At 36.1% G+C, this 23,540-nt stretch overlaps 1 protein-coding gene across 3 annotated transcripts in view; it reads left to right on the top strand.

Annotated features, from left to right (window-relative positions):
- The first annotated feature begins 5,797 nt into the window (after window positions 1–5,797).
- Window positions 5,798–23,540, top strand: part of SLC7A11 (solute carrier family 7 member 11) — a 74,339-nt gene continuing 56,596 nt past the window's right edge. Inside the window, exons 1-5 of one of the 3 annotated variants that reach the window (XM_081811865.1) lie at window positions 5,798–5,887; window positions 6,370–6,638; window positions 10,176–10,302; window positions 14,076–14,191; window positions 22,315–22,440. In XM_081811865.1, the coding sequence (XP_081667991.1) occupies window positions 6,593–6,638; window positions 10,176–10,302; window positions 14,076–14,191; window positions 22,315–22,440 (415 nt within the window). In that variant the 5' untranslated portion in view covers window positions 5,798–5,887; window positions 6,370–6,592. Of the gene's footprint in view, window positions 5,888–5,916; window positions 6,639–10,175; window positions 10,303–14,075; window positions 14,192–22,314; window positions 22,441–23,540 lie in introns of those variants that run through there. The other 2 variants (XM_031025277.2, XM_006727157.3) reach the window with 2 other exon arrangements.

Genomic DNA, 23,540 nt, shown 5'->3' on the forward strand with positions numbered 1-23,540 from the left:
GTTCCTACAGGAAGAATTCTTAAGTCTCTTAAATAACTTCTCTAAGAAATGAATTATTTAGTTCGTGAAAATTCAGTAGGTCTCACGTGTAAAACAAATGGGGCCAAATTTTTGTTTATTTGTTGTCATTGTTTTGTTTTTTTGAGTCAAGCATATCCTTGATTACCACTTTAAATTGTTATTCAATTTTTCAATTTTTCTATTTATTCAATTTTTCTATTCTAGTGCCACTTCAAATTCTAATATTTGTTTTCCAGAAATATGTCCATTTACACTAGGTTTTCATATGATTTGCCATATAGTTATTATATTCCTTTATTATTTAAAAAAAACTGTCTAGCTCTCTAAGGTATTTTCTCTTTTTCATTCCAGATATAATTAATTTCCTAATTTTTCCTTGTTCATTTTGTCACACTTTTATCTATATTAGTTTTTACAAATAATTAAAATTTGCTTGTGGGAATATTTTCTATTGTCTTTTTGTTTTTACTTTCCTGACTCCTGGAATTATCTTTTGTCTTGTTTGAATATAGTCTTTTTCTCCCAAATTTTGTGTTGGATATTTGGCTTATTTGCCCTAAATTTTTCTCATTTTTAATTTTTAAATTAAAAAAAAATTCTAGTATAGTTAACAAATAGTGTTGTATTAGTTGCAGGTATACACTATAGTGATCCAACAATTCTATACATTACCCAGTGCTCATCCTGAGAAGTGTACTCTTGATCTCCTTACCTATTTCACCTATCCGCTCTTCCACTTCCCCTCTGGTAATCATCAGTTTGTTCTCTATAGTTAGGAGTCTGTTTTTTGGTTTATCTCTTTTTTATTTTGTTCCTTTGTTTTGTTTCTTAAATTCTGCATATGAGTGAAATCATGTGGTATTTGTCTTTCTTGGACTGACTTATTTCACTTAGCATTATACCCTCTAGATCCATCCATATTGTGCAAATGGCATAATTTCATTCTTTTTTATGGCTGAATAATATTCTATTATATATATTATATGCATTATATATATATACCACCATATATATGTATATATATTAATATATATATTAATATGCCCCCTCTTATTTATCCATAGACGTTTGGGCTGCTTCCATAATTTGGCTATTGTAAATAATGCTGCAGTAAACATAGAGATGCATATATCTTTTTGAATTAGTGTTTTCATATTCTTTGACTGAATACCCAGTAGGGGAATTACTGGATCATATGATAAGTGTAATTTTAATTTTCTGAGGAACCTTCATACTATTTCCCACAGTGGCTGCACAAATTTGCATTTCCACCAACAGTTTTGCATGAGGGTTTCTTATTTTTTGATTAATGTAACTTAAAACTTTGAATTTTTTCTTTATTAATTTTTTACTGAGTCTCACAAATTTGAACATATACTTTCTTATTTAATTTTAAGTAATTTGTGTATTTTTCTCATGTTTCTTCTTTAATGTAAAGATACATTGATAATATAGTTTTAAATTTCCAGACATGCAAGGTTTATTTTTTTAGTTTTACAATTGTTATTTTTAATTTTGTTGCATTGTGATAAGAGTGTATAATGTTGGTGTTAATTCTTCAGAATGTATTGGGGTTTCCTTTTATCATAGATATGGCTCCTTTTGTGAAAGCTTTATATATACTTTAAAATAATCTGTATTTTCTATTTGGTGGATAGGAAGTTCTCTATAGAGAACTAAGTTTGTTAATCATATTCTTCAGATTTTCTCATGTTTTGCTTATTTGTCTGCTTAGTCTGTTTTTGAGAAGCTATCATAAATTTTCAACTGAAATGCTTATTTTTTAAAAATTGAATTTTAACATAGATACAGTAAAGTACAAAAATACGACTGTACAGCCCAGTGAATTATCACAAAGTTGAAAGACTAATGTAATTACTACCCAAGTTGTTAAACAGCACATTATTAGGACCCTAGAACTACCTTTGTGTCCCCCCTCAATCACTAGAATCCAGTTATCTCCAAAGACAACCGTCAGAGTTCTTACCCCATAGAGTCATTTGCTTGTTTTTAAATATGTTAATTAAATCATATAGTATTTTATTTTACATATATCTTGTAATATTATGTGAGAGTTATCCATAATGTTGTACATAGCTATTGTTCCTTTTTTACTGTCTTGTTGTATTTCACTGAATAAATACAACAATACATCTATCCATTCTACTGTTTATGGACATTTGTGTTATTTTTATTATTGGCCATTGTGAATAAAGCTACTCTGAATATTTTCATCTGTATCTTTTGGCACATGGATGTCCTGCATTTTTTGGTTTATATTCCTAGGAATGGAATTTATTGGCCAAAGTGTACGTGTACATTTAGCTTTAGTAGATTTTACTAGTTGTGCCACACTCTTACCACTCCAGGTGTTGTCATCTTTCTCATGTGGGCCACTATGATGGTGGGAATTAATATCACATCGTGGTTTTAGTTTTAATTCCCCTAATGACCAGTATGGTTTTGCAGTTTTTTAAAAAATGCATTGGCCATTTTATCAAGTGTCTATTCAGATTTCTTGTGGATTTTCTATTAGGTTGCCTCTCTTATCCCTATTGATTTATAGGAATTTATTATTTATTCTGGATATGAGATCTTTGCCAGTTGCAAATACTTCCTCTTATGGTTCACTTTTACAGTCTCTTAATCATGTCTTTTGATGAACTGAAATTCTTAATTTTAATATATTTCAATATATCTTTCTTTTGTGATTAGTACTTTGTATGTCCCTTTTAAGAAATCCCTTCTTACACCTGTTGAAGAATATATTTTATGTTTTCTTCTAGATCAGCACTGACTATTAGAGATATAATGTGAGCCAGAAATTTGTGTCACATATATAATTTTATTTATTTGTTTGTTTGTTTATTTATATATTAGGGAGAGAGGGAAAGAGAGAGAAAGAGTGTGCGGGTGCGAGGGGCAGACGGAGAGAGAATCTTAAGCAGACTCCATGCCTAGTGCAGAGCCCAACACAGGGCTCGATTTCACAACCCTGAGATTGTGACCTGAGGTGAAATCAAGAATTGGGACGCTTAATGGACTGAGCCACCCAGGTGCCCCATGTACCACATATATAATTTTAATTTTAAGTAGCCACTTAAAAAAATGGAATGAAACAGGTGAAATTAATATGAATAATGTAATTATTAACAAGAGTTTTTTGTTCTTTTTCTAAAAATAAGATTTCAAATTCTAGTGGCTGTTTTACATGTAGAGCACATCCCAGTTGGCCTAGTGACGCTTCAGATGCTAATAATTACATGTATCTAATGACTATCATATATCATATATCAACCCATTTGAGAAGCTTTAATGATATGCCATTTACATTTAGCTCTAGCACCCATGTCGCTGTTTTGTGTGTGTGGCGTGAGGTAGCATATCTAGCAAGGAAACTATGTCGCTTCTAGAATTGAAGGACGATCTTCAGGATCTAGAGCCAATCTGGGTCCCTTGGGAACGAAATCAGGCCTTGATGATTCTGGCAATTTGAAAGTGTCTCTCATCTCTGCATATTCTCTTTTATTTCATGAGGATTTACTCAACATGGCAGAGCACATGGCCACCAGTCGTTCTGGGTCACATCTTTACAACTTCCAATAGTTGAGAAAAGATAAATCTCTATTTAGTAATGGCCTGGCTCAGGTCACATTCCTATACCTGGCAGCCAGGAAGAAGATTATTTTTGGCCAGATCATTACATGCCCATATATTTATAATCATGGGACAGAAATTATTACCAGAAAAGGGAAGCCACCACAGTATACCACATCTGGTTTCTTCTGTCAGATACTTTTAGAGAGCTGGGGTTATCCATTGTGCACAGAGAGCACTAGAAAAATATTTGTAAATAGCACTAATTTGACAGGAATGCTTAAAATGAGGCCTGAGGCAGGAGGAATATAAATGCACTGGCTTAGAACTCATTTTTATGATAGATACACACATATTTGAAAACTATAAATTCTTAGTTTACAAGTTTAGGACTGTTGATTATAAGGGTTTGTTAACATTGAAGGTAACTCAACATTTTCTCTGTAACCTGAATTTTCTGCAAATCTGTGGGTGGTTGGAAGAGGTATGCTGTGCCTTGGTGACTATGCACAGCCTGGCAGAATTTTTGAATATGACTGACTCTCTTATGTGATAGTACAGTTCTTTTGGTCATTAGTCAAACTTCAAGTTTTCTTCAGAATACTACAAAGGAGGAAAATGTTATTTGATATTAAAAGAACATTTTTTCTTCTTTTAGAATTTATCTGACTTCCTGTCTGAGTGGGGTCACAGTCTCAATTTATTAGTTCTGTCATTTAGCACAAAATTTAAAATCAAAGTGTGGTTCCATGTGAGGTAAAGATGAAAAGTTATTCCCTGGGATTCCTAGTGTTCTACTTTTAACTCCTATTTCTTCAGCACTCATTAGTTCTCCTTTTGGGGAAACAGAGAACTCTCCCCTCACTTGTGTGAGGGGAAGGACAGGTAGGGAGAAGAGAAGTGAAGAAGAATCTTCCTTTGGCTTCCTTTTTTTTTAGGAGTGTCAACAAGATTGAATGAAGGAACCACCCATTTTTACTTTATGAAAGGCATTAACAACTGGGAAAACATATTTATTTTGGCTGTCTAAAAACCCTGACTTCAGATACGCAAAGCAAATTAGATAGGATTTAGGTGGATAATATAAAAAGGAAATGATTACAGGCTCAATTATTTGGATGGAAGAGCATTGAGGTGGTAGAATTTTCTCAGGTGCCAAAATAACAGAAATGGTTCTAACCTCCTCTGTGCTACTTTCCTAGTGGCGGTTTCTTTCTTGCACCCTCCTGAACCTCCCACTCACCTCATCCCCGCCTCTCACACACAAGTTTTTTGTTTGTTATTCTTGTTCAGACATTTAGAAGTGTATTTAATGGTGTTTGTAAGTGTAGCTTCAGGTAGCTTCACATAACGTTAAATTCTCACTGACTCCGAAACCATCTATAAACACAGCCAAAAGCAATATCTAGAATTCCTTTTCTTTTGGTATTTGTGTTATGGACACTAGATTAAGAAAGTTAGTAGGGTTTGAAAATGTTTTGCTTTTCTTACTGTTTAAAGTGAACATTTTAAGATTAGCTTATATTTCCAATTCATTTTAAATTTATAATCATGATATAACAGTAGATCATACACTTTAGAAAAAAAGCCATACATAATATCAAACCTTCCAAAACTGTTATTCTTTGTATTCCTTTTCAAGTTTTTGCTGTATGCATAGTTTTATGTCATTGTAATCATTGCTTAATTTTGAAATTAATTTTTTTGGTAATTCAATGAAACAACATGCAAATGAAGAATATGTATCTTTTACTCAGTTTAGGAGATCACCCAGAGCTGATGAGAATCAGAAAATAGCTATTTTCTGTTTATTCCAGGTAGCAAGAAATCATTTTTATCTTTTAATGTTGAGTAAGTCTCACAATTGTTATGTGCATGACAGTGGCTACACAGAGTCATCCCAGCTTTGTAAATACTAGATTTGCCTATATTACTCAGAGACCCCTCCCCCCCCCAAAAAAACCAAAAAAACTAAGCAGGAAACCTAAGAAATCTAAAAACTTTTTGCACAAACAATGCGGCTTTGGGTTGTGTTCTATTATCAAAGCAGTTGTATGTGAAATGTTTTACGCGTAAGTTAAAAAAAAAGAAACTCCGTACAAAGCAGTGATCATTTCCTGTTTCATTTCTCATTTTCTTTTCGCGTGAAGAGCTTTTGTCCCTCACTAGGAGTTGCTTTAAATCTCTGGGAAGGTCTGTTCCGAATTTACTGCTTCTGGATTGGTTAAGATCCCTTTTAAGTGTGTGCTTTGTTCTCTGAAAAGCTTAGGTCAGTTGAGCAACATGCTGCTAATTTTTTTTTTTTTTTTTTTTTTTTAAGAGCTGAGTAATGCTGGAGCCTTCTCATGTGGCTGATGCAAACCTGGAGAATTTGCATCATCATTAAGCTGGAATAAGTTGGTGTGACAGGCAGCAGCTTAAATACCAGCCCCTGAGGAAGCTGAGCTGGTCTGTAATCATAGGGCAGTAACAGCGGCTGCAGCGGCAGAGGTAGTCCGAGGAGGCGGAGGAACGAGAGAGCACCATGAACACACAGGTGTTTCTGAGGGGTAATTAGATAGCTGTGGAGGAGAAAATACACCTTTGAGTTCTTACCTGTGAACACAATAGCACTGAGCGAGACAGTCTGAAAGCCAAGAGGAAGAGGTTTGGTCAGTCACACCAAGAGACACCAAAGTTGAAAGTTTGGGGTTTTAAATTTTTTTTTTTTTCCTCTGTTTCATTTTTCCCGTGTGCCACTACAATGGTCAGAAAGCCTGTGGTGTCCACCATCTCCAGTGGAGGTTACCTGCAGGGGAATGTTAATGGGAAGCTGCCTTCCCTGGGTGGCAAGGAGCCACCTGGGCAGGAGAAAGTGGTGCTGAAGAAGAAAATCACTTTGCTGAGGGGCATCTCCATCATCATTGGCACCATCATTGGAGCAGGAATCTTCATCTCTCCCAAGGGCGTGCTCCAGAACACAGGCAGCGTGGGCATGTCTCTGGTTATCTGGACAGTCTGTGGGGTCCTGTCACTATTTGGTGAGTGCAACTTCTTCTCTGGGGGTATGTCTGCGGCGCTGGGCAGTTTGCTGTCTGGGAAAGCAAAGGGTAATTTTTAAGGAGTGAATGAATGGCGCAGGCTACACCAGATTTTCTGATTTTTGTTTAAGTGTGCGAACTACCCAAACACGGTGTTCACTCTTGGCAGGAACCTGAATTCCACCAAGTTGCTTCCTGCAGCCCGCACTCCCTTTTCCTGACTAAGACAGACTGTTTTCTGACTTTCCCTGTGGCCATGAGAGCAAAAGCTAACTGTGATGACCCAGTAAAGTACATGTGAACTTTCTGTACCGGGCAGTTTGCTTAGTTACGTATGTTTGAGGCATCTTGGCAGCCAGCACGCTGAATGAAACACCTGTGAAGTGAAACCCGGCGTGGCCTATTTAGGCACAGAACTGAGCAGTCAGCAGAAGCATTACGGTGTTTTTATTGCCAAAACAAACCAGGCGGGATGGGGTGCAGTCTTTCTCTTTTTAACTTTTGAACTTCGCGTGCTTGTCAGTTCCTAATATTTTCTCAAAAGGCCTTGCCATGATACCATGTGCGGTGGCACATAACTCGATTCCTGTGATAAGTGGGAATATTGCAAGGGTCTGAGCATATTTCAATTTTTTTTTCAATCTTCCATCTCTCCCTAACACCTGTAAACTCTTGCAATATAAATAGGAAAACTGGAATTGGGTGTTAGTTTGCCGTGCTTGCCAGATCTGTTTCCTTCATTTATAGTTCACTTGGTCTTCAGGGACATGGATAACGTGTCCACCTCTCCACTGAGTCAGTCTGAACAGAACTACTAGTAGAAGCGTGATGATACAATTTTGCTTCAAAATCTACATCTCTTTTACTGATTTGATGTTAATAGCAAAGAGGTAGTAAATGCCTTTCATGGGGTGGGCAGATTACTAGAAAGCTACCTGAGTTAGTTATAAAGGTGACAAAAACTGGTGGAGGGTCAAAAAAATTAAATTTTGCTTACACTATGCGGTAAGTGTCTAAGATATATTTGCTCTTTTGTAGCAACTAGTGTGTTTTAATTCTAAAAGGCTCTACTAACACAAAGCTTTGTCCTAACTCTAGGACTAAGTCTTAACTCTTGGTCCTACGTGTACCAATCCATTCATTCTTAAGGCCTTGTGATGTTTTAATGCATTCCTTTGGGTATTCATCTAGAGAACACAAATTTCCATTAGTAGGAAGAAGGTATTTCAAGGAAAACTTGTTAAAACAAAGCCTTAGTATAGAAAGATCTATAGAAGAATTATTTTTGGGTTTTTAAAAAGAGTTTGTGGTATTCTGTATGGTTCTGGCATGTACATTTATAGACAAAGAGAAACCTAATTGTTGCTCTTCTTAAATGACTTTGTGCACCCTCAGTCTTTAATCTATAAATACTTGGTAAATTGAGAATACATCAATGTCTAGTAGGAAAAACCATAACCAATTTCCTGGACTTTTCGTACTTGTATACATGCAGCTCCCACTGTGTGATTTGATGTGTGTACACAATAAAAGGTTATTCAGATATAGTAAAATGGATTGGGCTGAGGACTGAACTAGTTAAAATGCTATCGTGCTATGAAAATATGGTTCTGTGTAAGTATATCAACTCAAGCAGACACAGAGGGAAAAAAAATTAAAAGGACTAGCTAAGGTTACACTTGAGTATATTCTTTGATTACTAATCACAGGGAGCATGCTCCTGTATTAATCTACTTATCTGTATTTACATTTTATTTGTCATTTAAGTTCCTAGGAGCTTTTTGACAGGAGTGCCTTCCTAACAGGAAGCAAAGCAAAATGTAAGGAAAACAAATCCTTTTTCTTAACACTCTAGAACTCTGGGACTAAGGGTAAAGAATCTGTATATTTGGTTTACAATTTTTTTTTTTTTTTAAAGCCAGGGTCAATACATGGATTTTTACATCCTGTTTTGAACTTTTTTCAACTGGGTAAAATGATTATGGCGCTTGAGACTTTTAAATGAAAATCTCATTCCTCCAGAACTCAATTTAAACCTAGGGCAACCATCCTGGAGTTTCAGCAAAGCATACACAGGTCTGGGTATTGATTCTCTGGCAATAAATTCTGAGGTACTTGAGACTTTCCAATAACATTTTATATTGGAAGCTTTTATGTACAGACTACCAACATGGCGACTGGTTTCCAAGAGTGAATTGCAGCTAGTTACAGTTAGTTACAAATAGGCAAGCTATATTAGTGATCCCCAAATATCAATCTGCTTACCAGTTACTTTAAAATCATCTGTACAAATTTTAAAATAATAGATTTCTTTGGATCCCTCTATTGGAGATCTGGACTCACTTGGTAGAGAACAGGTGTGGGGTATGGCCTTAGAGTCTGTTCTTTGTGTGTATTTAAGAAATTTACTTCCAGGTGATTCTGATACAGAGCTAGGTTCAGGAATAGGATAAATGATACTAAGATTTCACTGAATATCCAAATTTTACTCCTCTTGGACAGTTCTGCCTGAAGCTTTTCTGATCAGTAATAATTTCCCACACTTTTAGTCTCTGAAGTAGCTCTGCCAACAATTGTGTTACATTTGAGTACTTTGCAGTATGAACAGCATTTTTCACGTAGTACCAAGATGTATTTTTCATTTTCCTGATAGTTAATTGCTCAAATTAATAAGTATATTTCATGAGGCGTTCTCTTGTATCAGGCCCGGTACTGTCCTTGGTGCCCGTTATCACATGTGTACACACAACTCTCTTATGAGGTGAGAACTGAGATCTCCATCTTACAAAGGAAGAAACGTAGGTTTGGGGAGGTTACATGACTTGCTCAGGTCCATGTGAATTGTATTGCTAAATGTTGAAATTGCTAACTGTTTAAAATTAATTTTACCTAATATACATAAGTTATAGCATCTCTTTTTAAACAGTATTTCAACTATCCAGAAGTGTGCACTTCAAAAAAATCCAAGAAAACCTTTTTTAGAAATAGAATATTGGAGTCAAAATTCATTTTGTTGACAGTCCATGTCCTACAAATTAAATGAGGTCTTGCAAGGCCTAGAGTCTATACTTTTCTGAAGAACAAATAAACCTTGTTAATTTTGATGTGCAGCAGAAATATAATTTATTATAAGGATTCTTAATATTATGAGGTCAATTTGAGATAATTCCTTGTCCTGGTGTGTAGTTCCTTTAAAAATAGATTAGCATTATTGGCATCTATCTTCTCTTTTCCTCAGGTTTGAGATTAAAAATTCTTAATAATATGATACTACTTTAGAAGTTTGTCTTTACCATTTCAAGTAAGATTACATTGTTTGAATATAATGAACTAGTTCTCAAATATGAGGAAGTTATAAGGAGAATTTGGTGGCTTCTAATAATCAGATGACTGTTTCTTCTCCTGAAATGAGGACCTCATTCAGACCAAATGATGTAGTAACATCTCATGTAACATAAACATTATTGTATCAATTCTTCTATTGGATGACTTGGTAATATTTTAACTCTGTACCTTTTTATTATGTACATTTCACAGGAGCCTTGTCCTATGCTGAATTGGGAACAAGTATAAAGAAATCTGGTGGTCATTATACATATATTCTGGAAGTCTTTGGCCCATTACCAGCTTTTGTACGAGTCTGGGTAGAACTGCTCATAGTACGGTAAGAGCATAGATAAGAAAAATATTAAGGAAAAATAAATCCATTCATTACACCCTCTTTGAATCATCTTAATTATTTTTAATGGATTAGAACTATGCATGTCACGTGACTATGTTGTAAACAGTCTATTTCAGCGTTTGAAGTCTGTATGAAATACCTCTGTCAATTAATGTTTTTAACCCAGTTTTGTCACTCGTAGGACTTCTCTGTCCATGCCAGACTTTTAAAGTTACTGATTTTCTTTGCTGTTCAATTATTCTCTGACATTTCTAGAAAATATGTTGACCTGAAAGGATACAAAGCATGAAAATCTACCTTGATAAATCATACCTTTTGACTGGCCAGACAAAATTAAGTGTTATGCTAGTAGTTGGGGTTTTTCTTCTTGTAGATTACATCGTCATTTAACTTTACTCAGTTGTCGTGACCAGGAAACTTCTGTGCCTAACAATTTAATGTGTCACTGAGTTTACTACTTTACAAAAAACAAAACAAAACAAAGCTCGAGTGACTCACTTCCTCTTCTTAGGCAAATCAGTGAACTATAGTTGTGAAAAAAAATTTTATTGCTGTAAGATATGTTCTCCTTTCTAATTGGCTTGGCTTAAAATCAAACCAAATAGTGCTAAGTCACTCTGAATAGCAAATTTCCTTTACCTTTGTGGGAAATCTGTGATGTCATATGAGAAGAGTAGAGTATCACAGTTCCTTAAGGCTAACTGCTACCATAAAATGTGACTTGCACATTCTGATTGCAGAGTTTAACAGAAATAACTGGAGAAACTTGCTCTTACTATAAACTTATCAGACATACGCAGCTGAGAGCTCCTGTGAGCTTTTATCCTAACGTTTTTCTAACAAAGAGCTTAGAGTAGTATTTACTTCTGTAAGTCTGTTCTCATTTTAAACAATTCTGCATTATTTTAAACTTGTTATAATGAAATAATGAGAAAGAAGTATTTTGGTCCTTTTCTAAAAACTGGGATTTGTCTGGGATGTACCTTCTGATCTTTTTTGATTTATTTGAATATTACTCTTCAAAGGTTAACCTAAATCCTATCTTTTCCACAGTTCATTTCCTGTTCACCCTAGTTTATATTTCTTTTCTCTCTTAATTCTTCTGAAAAAAGGCAGTCTCTCCTTATCTGACATTCAACACGATATCTTGTAGTCTTAGTATTTCCAGGTGTCTATGTTCTGTTTCCCCTATCAGAAATGCAGGCATTTTAAGTACATAAGACCAACTCTCACACTTTTTGAAACCATTATACTTCTTAATCAGTGTCCTGAGTATCACAGATAGTAAATTCTTTTTGAGCAGCAATATTAAATTCTTTTGAATAATTTAATTATTTTTGACTGAAAGTTTAAGGTTATAATATTTTGAATACAACATTCTCAGCACTCAGATGAGGATACTACTTATTTAGAGTGCTGGCCTATTAGGATAGTGGGAGCCTGATATAGCTGCACTTGAATCCCTCTTCAGCTATGTATTTGCTGCATGGCTTTGGCTGATTGCTTGGCATTATAATGAACATGATCACTCTTTTCACAGTAGCACAGATACGGTGCTCATTCACTTATTTATTCATTCCTTAAACAGCTACTGAGTGGCAATGGTAAGTTAAAGAAATCTAAAGTGGAAGGAGCCACAATTCCTGTTCCCACGTAGCACATAATTAAACATTAGTTAACTGCAAGAGAGCTGCTTCATGGTGTGTGTGTGTGTGTGTGTGTGTGTGTGTGTATATGTACTGACAGAGGAAATTACCCAGATATATTCTAGAAGCTTTTTTTGAAGGGTTCATATACTCCTTTGTAATAAGGGACTCACATTGCTTGGCTGGTCTTCCAAATAAGCAGAGTGATAAATGACTTGAGGATTGACAAGATACCTAGGTACTTTAATATTTCTCATCTGTTAACCCATGGTGTCTAAATACTTAAAATGATGCTTCATACTTATCAGGAATAATCTGTAGGACACAGATTTCAAGAAAATAAATATCATACATCAGTACATAGCAGGGGTCATTAGATTGAATTCACATATTAACCATATATTCAAATGTTTATTGGGTTTCTACTTATGACAGATACTATACTAAACACTGGGGATAAAATAGTGATTAAGATGGACAGAGTCTGGAATTCATGGAGCTCAGGGTCACACGAGGGAAATAGTTATCAATCAAGAAATCACATCGTGAAGATAAAGTTGCTACTGTGATAAGCACCGTGAAAGGGAAGCCATGAGACCAAGTGAACAAGTGTACTTACTCATGGAGCTCTCACCCAATCAGAAGGTTAAAGGAACTTCCTTGAGCAAAAAAAGATTGAACAAAGATATGGGTATAAAAAAATGTCAGTGAGGGGCGCCTGGGTGGCTCAGTCGTTAAGCGTCTGCCTTCGGCTCAGGTCATGATCCCGGGGTCCTGGGATTGAGCCCCGCATCGGGCTCCCTGCTCGGCGGGAGGCCTGCTTCTCCCTCTCCTACTCCCCCTGCTTGTGTTCTGTCTCTCGCTCTCTCTCTCTCTGTCAAATAAATAAATAAAATCTTTTAAAAAAAAAAATGTCAGTGAGTTGCAGGAGCTCCTGGCAAAGGGTATTCATCTCCTTCTAGTGGGAAGAAGCAAACCAAGAGGAAGGGAACGCTTAGACCAGATGGAGCCGTAACTGAAGGATTTTGCATATCCTGAGCATGTTTTGAAAGCACTAAAATGACGTGATCAGATTTTAAATTATACATTAAAAATTTGCAAATGATGGAGAATAGGAAAAATCATCTTTTGGGAGTGGAAGAGGAGAGGGTCTTTAGGAAAAGAAGAAAATCAAAAAAATCTATGGTGCTGTTACAAGCAGGCTAATGTTGGAACATAACGGTGGTTGGTTTTCTGACAGTCTAGGGATTTAGCATGGGTGCTGAGTAAGTATGAGAAGAGAAGCTGAAAGTGAAAATTGGCATGAGAAATTAGATAATTCCATGAACTTGCCTGTGTATTTAAAGAAGATGCATTCGTATAGAAATATATTTAAAGGCACATGCAATTTTCTCATAGAAATATTTGAAGAATTAAAGTAGAATGGTTGTTACCTATTTTACTATAGACCTGAACTTATTTAATTTTCTTATCTTATGCATGTTTTCTCAATTGTATAAAATCACAGCAACATTTTTATTTTTCAACTTCGCATCTAAATGTTTATGAAATTAAAAATAATCACTGGGCTCTTCAAGTTTTTGTCTGTACTGGAAAAATAAGAAGAATATAATGTCAAGGACAAAAGCATATATTTGCAATGAGCAATTATTAATAATAGTTTTTGAAGTTGGATTTTGTATTCATTTTCCTGACCATGCCCTGACTCAATAGTTCTGTGTCCTTAACCCGTTTGTGCTGTGACTGGAGTTTAGTTGTTGACTTATTGAGAAGATGCTTCTTGTAAAGCTCAGCTCTGTTAGGATCTCGAATAATAAACTACGTTTTTTAAGAAAAAAAAAAAAGTCAAATCTAGGAGAGCAGGGTCAAAACTGATATCACCCAGTCTTGCTTCCATGGATAGGGGAAGTTTAAACTGGCCACCAAAATTATAGGCCATATTTTACTTGGATTGTCTGTGACAACCTAAGCAAATATGAAGTTTGGAAAATTATAGGCTTTTATATTTAACATGTTCTTTTTGTTGAATAACATTACCTCAAGGTAGAGTAAGTTTAGTGAAGGTGCTATTTGTTTTTTCCTTTGTTAACCTAATTTTTTCTTTTCCAGCCCTGCAGCCACCGCTGTGATTTCTCTGGCTTTTGGACGCTACATTCTGGAACCATTATTTATTCAATGTGAAATTCCTGAACTTGCGATCAAGCTCGTTACAGCTGTGGGCATAAGTGAGTATCGTAGGTATAAATATGAAAAGGAAAAAAAAAAAAGCAAAAGTGATTGATGACAAAGTTTCTATGGACTTTTTTTGCATGATGGGACTGCTCTCCACATCCTGCTTTTGGCTTCAGTTCCTTGCCAAATTTGTGTTGGAAAATAAAGAAAAGAAGAAGGATTCAGAGTAATCCCTGGCATCACGTTACATGCCAGTTTTGCATTGGATTAATAGATATGATGTCTAACCTTTTGATGTAGGTAAACAAAAACCACCATGTTAGTAAAATAGTACAAGAAAAGAGAATTTCACAGGTGAAAACCCAATTATTTTATGGATTTTTGAATTAGAAATTATCCTTCCTCACTGATAATATGTTGAATGATAACTCACTTATCCTCATGTGTTGGGTGTGTATGTTGTGTTCATACATTTTATAGTGTTAGCAGAATGTCACTTTCAGTGTTATAGTTTTAGCTGCCCATTGATGGTCATGATAAAAGTCTTTTAATATGTGATTATTAGTAGCACTTCTCAGATTAGGTCTCCAAATTAGGAATTTGTTCATTTTTATCAATGTGCACAAATACTAGACTTTTTTTAAAGAAATAAAAAAGAGGAAAATACACAGCATTACATAAGTGATATGAAGCCAAACCTTTGGATATTATGGGAAACAACTTAATTCTAGATGCTAATTGAATCAGTTCTAAGAATTAATATGATCACATTTGATTAAGTTTGAACTATTTGTAAATAGTAAATGACACAGGAGTAGCTGAATTGCATACTCACGAAAAAAAATTCAGTTATGCATGGCAAAAGTATTTCAGTAGAACAACGAAGGGAACAATGCACATTCGCCAGTAGAGAGGTGAGTGGTTTGTTTGCAGGAAAGAGTTAGGAATTACACATAAAAGTATCTCTAGTGTAGATACATATATTTTTGAACTTAGGTTCATTCTGGATTTGCTACTTTATTCACCAAACATGCACACGCTATTATTCTATGAAATGTTTGAAGAAAGACAAAGAAAAATACTCGAAGTAGAGATTTCTGAGTTCTGGAGAGGTAATGGCAAACTTAACTCATCATGCTCTTAACACACGCTACAGATGTGAGACTCAGGGACAAATCACTGAACCTTCCCACACCTCATTATTCTTACCTGTAAATCCTGCGGAGTCTCATCAGGTGTCCTGTGAGGATTAAATGATATTAATGGAGACAATGTATGTATAGGGTTTGGGGTAATGCCTGCAATTTATTAAGAACAAATTGCAAATGGTAGCTATTTATACTCTTGGGGGAAAGCATCATTTGAAATTCCCATGAGACCAAGGGTCCTTCCATTGCTATATTTCCAGACCTTCACATAGCTCCTTGTGTGGTATTTGTGTTCACTAAATATTTGTTGACTCACTGATTTTATGAGAGAGGTCTACGAATTTTTCCCTAGCAGAAAAATCTTGTTGAACCTGGAGGATTACACATCTTCAGTTTTCTCAGGCAGTAGGACAATGGTGGTAAATGAAACAGAGTTTGTTCAATGTGATCTTCAGATCTAATACCATGAGCTTTGGTGGGATGAACTATCTTAGCATAGTAGTTACAGCTTAGGCTCTGAAGGCAAACAGCCTGGAATTGAAACTTATTGTGACAATTTCTTAGGTGATTTGGAGCTAAATATTAAACCTGCTTAAGCATTACTTTTATTTATTGGTAAAATATCTGTGAAAAGATAATCTGTCTTGGATGGCTGCAGAAAGATGAAATCACGTCAGGTTTTTAAGGCCTTTAGCAAAGTGTCTTGCTTGTAGAAAGTTCTTGATAAATGTGGTGTCCCACTAAGGGATTGGACTAACAGCCAGTATTATAACCGTTATATTCTTGTCCCTCGAATGACTGAGGCAGACTCATACCACAATTATTATATTTGAAAAGAAGACAGAGGTAATGTTTTTGAGAGATTTGTAAATTTACAATAGAAGTTTTAAAAGCTATCTCTTGTGTAGGCACACGTATTTCTCAACTTAATTAAAAGAATTAGCAAACTTTCAGTAGATTTTATGCAAACATTTACAAGTCTGCAAATATTGCCTGCTTTGGACTTTAAATGAGGTGGATAATCATGACATACTACTACATCCAAGAGTCTGGATGACTCTTTTTCTTATCCCAGTGCTGTTAAACTTTTTGAAGGGAAAATTTGTATTTTGTAGGAGAAAATGGAAACTGTTCAAACCAAAATTTTAACGCAATTGTAGGTAAGGCCAGTTATGGTTTACCAAACTCCTATGGTAGAGATTGGTGATGGAAGAGTTCACAAAGCCTGAGTAAATCTTGGGTGAACCTAGACATTTTCTTCATTTTTGCCGTTAGTTATAGCATTAGCTTACAAATTTTGATGTTCCGTTTGCAAGCTTGAGATTCTGAGGAAGTGCATTCCTATAATCAGAAGCACTGAAAGAGGAAACAAGGTATTGTTATGACTCAGTGGTAGGTCATGAAAATCAGTGGCCTAACTGGGAAAGTGAGACTCTTCTTTTAAAAGAATTTAGCTTTAATGCAGCAACAGGGTGGATATGGAGATGCAGAAGGAGAAATCTGCCCAGGGGCAAATCTCTCCTATTCTGCATTGTTGAAAGTGAGTATCCATGATTTTCTGCCTGCGAAGGGTGGAAGTTTAGTGAGATGTAGAAAACAGAGTTTAATTGCATGAATTGCTTCCCTGTATTCCTTGGGGGAAGGAAACAGTTTGTGATAGTTTGAAATCTCTAGTTCAAGTGTAGAAGAAGCGCAAACGTGAAGGATCTTGTTAGAATCAAGTCACAGAAAAAAAGGAATTTCAAGTTTTGTGAAATGTTAACCAACCATTTGAGAAATGATAGTGGGGTGGGAGTGGGGAGTTACTAAATGCTAATTTTATCTGCCCTTTGTTGAAAGTACTCGATTTCATTTCTGTCAATTTGATAAAGATGAAAAGTTTTTGCTTATCCAAACTCCTGTCCATTTGGGTAAACATGCCAGGCACAGGGAAGTCCAGCTGGGAAATCTTACACATTCACATGAGGTGCTCTCCTCTAGTCCACTCTGAACATCACACCCATGCAACGCCAGCAAGTTTCCCTGTCCATGGAGCTTTGGCAAGGATTGAAGGATGTTCGATCTGTAAAATGATATCCAGTCTTTCGTTCTGGTCTTCTGAAATTCTTACCTATATAGTATATACTTAAATGGCAGAATATTATAATAAAAATACTTTCTTCAAAATATGAAATCTCATCCCAGATCCATTCCTAACAATCTCCGAGTCTCATTTCGTTCCTCACTTAGTGTGTGTATAGATGAGTAAAGGACCCCACCCTGCTTCTCATACCTGGTGGGAATAATTAGAAGAAGCAAAGAAAATAACACTTGTGACTGCATTATAAGAAAAAATTAGCCAGTTCCATTCCATATCACTGTACTTTCTTTTCCCAAACTATTTTCCTGGCATCATTGAATTACATGAAAGAAAATCAAGGATCACTTCTGGGCTAGCATTTCAAATACAGCATGTGGAGTGGTTTTGCGTAAATATTCTGAAGTCTGGCTCTATCGTACCTAAATTACCAAGACAATGTATTCTTAGGTAGATATACGTGGTATTGAAATATATAAGCACTGAAAATCAATAACCATATCCTTCAGGAGGATGACAAGTAAAATGTAGGATCAAAGTATCCTGAAATCCTAGCCAAGATAAACATGAACCTTAGCAGAGAAGCAGAGCCACTAGGAGTTTGAAAGAACTAGGTATACTAGTGAGATCACGTGTGTCTTTTGAGCTACTTCCTCATTGTTACTTGTGAGGTAGGCGTAAAAGTGTGGACCCTGAAGTCAGTTTACCTAGGCTCCAGTCTATCTTTATGCTTACCTGTGTGAACATAAGCCTGTTAAATACTATCCCAACTTTCAGCTGCCCATCTGGAAAATAAAGCCAATGATGGTGACCCTATCATAGAGAGATGAGGATTAGATAACATTAACCATGTAAAGTCTTTGTACATGCCTGCCATATGATATTAGTTTACAATTATTTAATGTTTACCAATTTTATTCTCAATATCGAGATCCTAGATATAGACTGTCTCTCCTTTTTAAAGATGTTTATGGCTAGACGCGTTTATCTTCTCTGAAATCAATACATCCATACATGCTAACAAAGAAAAAGGCAACCCAGGCAGCTGTTATAAAAAACTGTGGAATGATCGACTTTAACTCACCACATGGCATACCTACAGCATCCATATATTTTATCAATTTAGCGTGAAGAAGTCAGAAGTAAGAAACCAGAGAGAACCTGAACCTGGGAGAAAAACCAATATATCCAGGCTCAGTAATCTTACTCAGCAAATCCGAAGATGGACTTGAATTATAGAAGTGCAGAAAGAAACACTTGCCAGTCCTTCACATTTCCCTAAACATCCTCTTCAGAAACAGCTCCCTTCAAATATGTATTTCTTATCTCCAAGATTTATACATATAGCTTTCATGGCTGTGTTTCAGTTCTTAGAAAACTGCCCTATAAATAAGTAAATAAAAATTATATGTCCCTGTTTTTTCATTTCGGTAAGGAAAAAAAGCGAAAATTGACATAGTTTCTAATGTGTGACATTTGCAATTATTATTCAAAGGGAGTAAAGCTAGCTGGGACCACAGAATTTACTCAGATTTCTTTTATTACAATGTGGGTAGATCATCTATAAAAATCAAAGTAGATATTATTTGTTGCAGAAACTCAGAAAGCTCTTGCGTTTAGCCCCTTTTCAATATTGTTGGATAAGCAACATATGTAGACTGAAATTTCTGTGTAAAGACACATGATGAAACAGCACTTCTAGTCACTTGAGGACCTTCACGGTACCTCTGTCCTGGCTGCCTGTTAAGCTGTAGCCTTCAGGGTCATAGAGGTACAGCTCAGCTGGAATCTGGTGTACCAAATAATGAGTGCAATGTGTGGATGTTCAGATAAAGTGGGGTTTTGAGAAACCTTTGAGAGGAATCAGTTTTAACCAGAATTTTTACTTCAGCTGCCTGAGAGGAGTGCAAGGTGAGATTATCAATTCATAGTATTTGCTTGATTTTGTCTTCCATTTTTAAGAAAACTTCACAAAATAGAAAATAAAACCCCAAATGCTCACTTTTTTCTATTTCAATAGGCATTAAGTCTTATACTCTTTATGAAAGTAACAAATCCTCTTTCCTCTCCTCAAATATATAGATAGAGGTTCCAAAAATAAGAATGCCTCTTTCTTTGTCTCTCCCCTCTCCCTCTCTCTTCCTTCCCTCCCTCCCATCCACCTTTCTTTTCTTCCTCCCCCACTTCCTCCTTCCCTTCCCTTTCCTCTTTTTCTCTTTCTCTTTCCTTCGTTCTTTTTTTCTCTCTATACAACAGCTCTTTTCTATTGTGGAGTACTTTCAGAAATAGTGTTTTAGGTTTTAGGAGCTCTGTTTAAAAGAAAACAGTACTCTTTTGTTAGTGGTGGGAACATGAGTCCAATTTTTTTCAGGCCAATTCTGAATCTCCTTAACTAAAAAAATAGTGCTTTTCACATGATGACTCATTTATCACAGAGTCATTTGCATAGAAAAAAAGAATAACTGGATGATGAACTGGGGAAGAGGGTTGCTTAAATTATTTTCAGCACATAAGTGCTTTATGTTGAAGAAAGAAAAATAATTTTATTGTTTTATCTTTCCTCTGATAAACTAATGCACTCTGCCATTAACAATGGGCCTGTCTTTCTTCATGTGTTTAGCTTCAAACATAGGTAAAATATTTCCCTTAGCCTCCTATGGAGATTATTTGGGTTTCCAGCCTTTCTGATCATTCTCATCATTACTCCTTCGAAACATTTCATCATTAGTAGACCCCTTTAACTTTGTATGGGATCTTCTGATCCCTATTTTCCCATTTTTGAATTTTTCAAAAATGAAAATTCTTTTATTGATTTTCACTTAAAATGCTGCATGTCCATTGTAAAAAATATTGAATGCAGAAAAAGAAATAAAAATAAAAAATTATTCAGTATTCTGTCATCTATAGAAACCTTCTGTTAGTGTTTTGGTGAACACTGTTTCAGATATTTTCCCTTCATTTCTCTCTGTCTTTGTCTCTCTCTCTCTCCATCCATCCATCCATCCATCCATCCATCCATCCATCCTTCTCTCTGTAATTTAGTAATATATCATGAACACCCTTTCATGAAATACATATTTAACTGCATCATGATTTTAAATGGTTGCATAGCAAATCATTAAAAAGGTGTACCTTAATTAGCCTTCCTTTAGGGGTCTAGGTTATTTTAAAATTTTTGCCATTACTGTGTATGTTATGTGTTGGTGATTTGCACTGATTCTAAAGTTCTGAAATGAGCTAGTGATTATACAAGGCAATGGAAACTATGAAGATAACTGATGACTGTATAATAGGAATACTTCCTATTGCAACTCGAATTATAAAAATCCTGTGTGTTGTTTTGTCCCCTGAGAAGTATGTTCATATATCTGTGTTATTTGTTTAGGAGGGATACACCTTTTAAAAAATAAAGCTTATAGATAATAACTGCAAACGTCAGGTATGAAGTAGCTTTGGTCGGGGTGGGGGGGTTAACACTGAATATAAACTTCTGGAAAGAGCATGAAGTTGAAATCCGTGGTCTAGAAGAACCTCTAGAAGTCATTCCAGCTGAGTATAGAAGTCAGGGTCTTAGAGTATCACCATTAGTTTCATGCCTTCTTGGCTGAAAGGTAGTTTTTTTTAAACTGAGGATCCAACTCATTCATTTATTCAACAAAATTGTGTTGATTATCTTCTTGGGCCAAGCATGGAGCTGGACACTAGCAATACAGAGATAGAAAATGCTTGTTCTGGGGTGCCTGCGTGGCTTAGTCGTTAAGCATCTGCCTTCGGCTCAGGTCATGATCCCAGGGTGCTGGGATCGAGTCCCACATGGGGCTCCTTGCTCAGCAGGAGGCCTGCTTCTCCCTCTCCCACTCCCCCTGCTTGTGCTCCCTCTCTTGCTCTCGCTCTCTGTCAAACAAACAAACAAATAAACAAATAAATCTTTAAAAAAAAGAAAATGCTTGTTCTATCCTCAGGGTTTTCATGCGCTACCATGTGGGGAGAGTGGATAGTTGAGTGCTACTCAGGAAACTGTAGACGGCATCATTAAGAAAGGGAAATTCTGCTGGCTTCACACCCAAGGTGTGTCCTAGTCCTGGAACTCTTTTGGACTCATTACTTAGAACTCTTTTTGTCCAAGTCCCCAAACACATCTTGGAAACCTGTATTTTTAGGGTAGGTTGAAAGTCAGTCACTCCTTCTTGTGCTAATTGGAGGGTGGAGAGGAAAAGCAGAGTGCCCGCTAGGGCTAGGTCTGAGAGTGAAGAATAAAATACTAGCCAACTTCTTGACATCTTTCTTGAGTGATTCCATCCTGGCAGGTGCATATGCGTAACATCATGACAGTAGGAAATAGTTGCCTGTCTTACCAAGCTGGAGAGTCATATTCAGCAATTTGATTGCATATGATGATGACTTTAGGATTTGGTTAGAAGATATATATATTTTTTAAATATTTTATTTATTCATTTGAGAGAGAGAGAATGAGAGAGAGCACATGAGAGGGATTAGGGTCAGAGGGAGAGGCAGACCCCCCCGCCGAGCAGGGAGCCCGATGCAGGACTCGATCCAGGGACTCCAAGATCATGACCTGAGCCGAAGGCAGTCGCTCAACCAACTGAGCCACCCAGGCGCCCAGTTAGAAGATATTTTTATATGATTTTTAAGAAAGTACAGTATATGCCCACTCTTATTGACATATACAAAGACCAAGAAATGAATTTTTACTGTCTGGTGGTTTTATCCAAGCTTCTCAAACTTCAAGGTGTGCATAAAAATCACTGAGACATCTTGTTGAAATATATCTATTAGGTCTAGGGCAGTTCCTGAAATTCTGCATTTCCAAAATGCCTCCAGGTAATGCCAACTTTGCTGGTTAATGGGTGGCACTTTGAATAGCAAGGACCTAAGATGTCTTCATGCCAATGAGAATTCACCTTCTGTAACTTCATCTATTTGTTTGCAGCTGTAGTGATGGTCCTAAACAGCATGAGTGTCAGCTGGAGCACCCGGATCCAGATTTTCCTAACCTTTTGCAAGCTCACAGCAATTCTGATAATTATAGTTCCTGGAGTTATGCAGCTAATTAAAGGTATGGACTGGAAAGTAAATGCTTTTTAAAATACGTATCTGCTTTTGATCTTTCCTAGCACTAACTTCCGCTTGTATTAGCAGAATCCCTTAATTAGTCTCTGTTTGTGGAACTTAGACTCTATACTGTCATCGAATTGATTTGAAAGACTGCTGCACTTGGCGGGGGGGTGGGGTGGGGAGTGCATTGGTATTTACAGCTGAATGGCAACAACAGAATTAAGACTGGGCCAAGCAACAAAATAAGGCATCAGTGAATTCTCTCCATATAAACTCTTTGGAGTGAAAACTCAAAGTGGAAAAACAAATCTGCCATTAGTTTCAACTACAGATAACTATATCCTCTTATATTTACTTTAAAATAGTTCACTAATAGTAATAAAGACTAAAGAAGAAAGGATATCTGGAAAATAATGAAAGATGACCAGTAATTCTTTTACTCTACTTTTACCTTGAGAATAGTCTTGATGGAAGGGGAGTCAGATATGGGAATAGCATTCCTAAAAGCCAAATATTATCTGACAAAAAAAAAAGGTTGTAAAAACTTAATTTTTATTGTTACTTTATTTTTAAAGTAAGATATGCTTTTCTATGGGAATGTAATATCATTTTGGGGGAGTATATGTAGAGTTGACTGTTTAATAAGAAAAGATGAGAAGTTTGAGCAGGTGATGTATTTAGAGTTTCAGCTGTTTTAGGGAAGAAGGTACATGCAATTGCTTGGATTCAGTGGAAGTTGTTGGAAGCATAGGACGTCCAGGTGAATTAATTGGCAATGGGCTTGATAATAGGGAATAGGAAAGTGAGATGAAATTGTGAAAGAGTGACATATAATTTGGGCATCTTAAATGTTTGGTGTTTACACTGATATTGTCTGTTCCAGGAAAGGGAATTTAGAGAGAAATTTTATGAAGTTGCAGGAGAAGAATTACACAAAGCAAAAGGAAATGCCAAAATTCAGCAAAATAATCGCTGATGGTAGAGGCATCAAACAATAACAAACACTGAAAGATCTGTCACTCTGTAGCTAGGGCAAGGGAGCTGCTCTTGTACATTTACTAATGGAAGATCTTAGAACTCTCCTGGCTAAATGATTGCATC

The sequence above is a fragment of the Leptonychotes weddellii genome, chromosome 2, assembly GCF_054177405.1.
Source record: "Leptonychotes weddellii isolate Sample4059 chromosome 2, ASM5417740v2, whole genome shotgun sequence".
Classification (NCBI taxonomy): domain Eukaryota; kingdom Metazoa; phylum Chordata; class Mammalia; order Carnivora; family Phocidae; genus Leptonychotes; species Leptonychotes weddellii.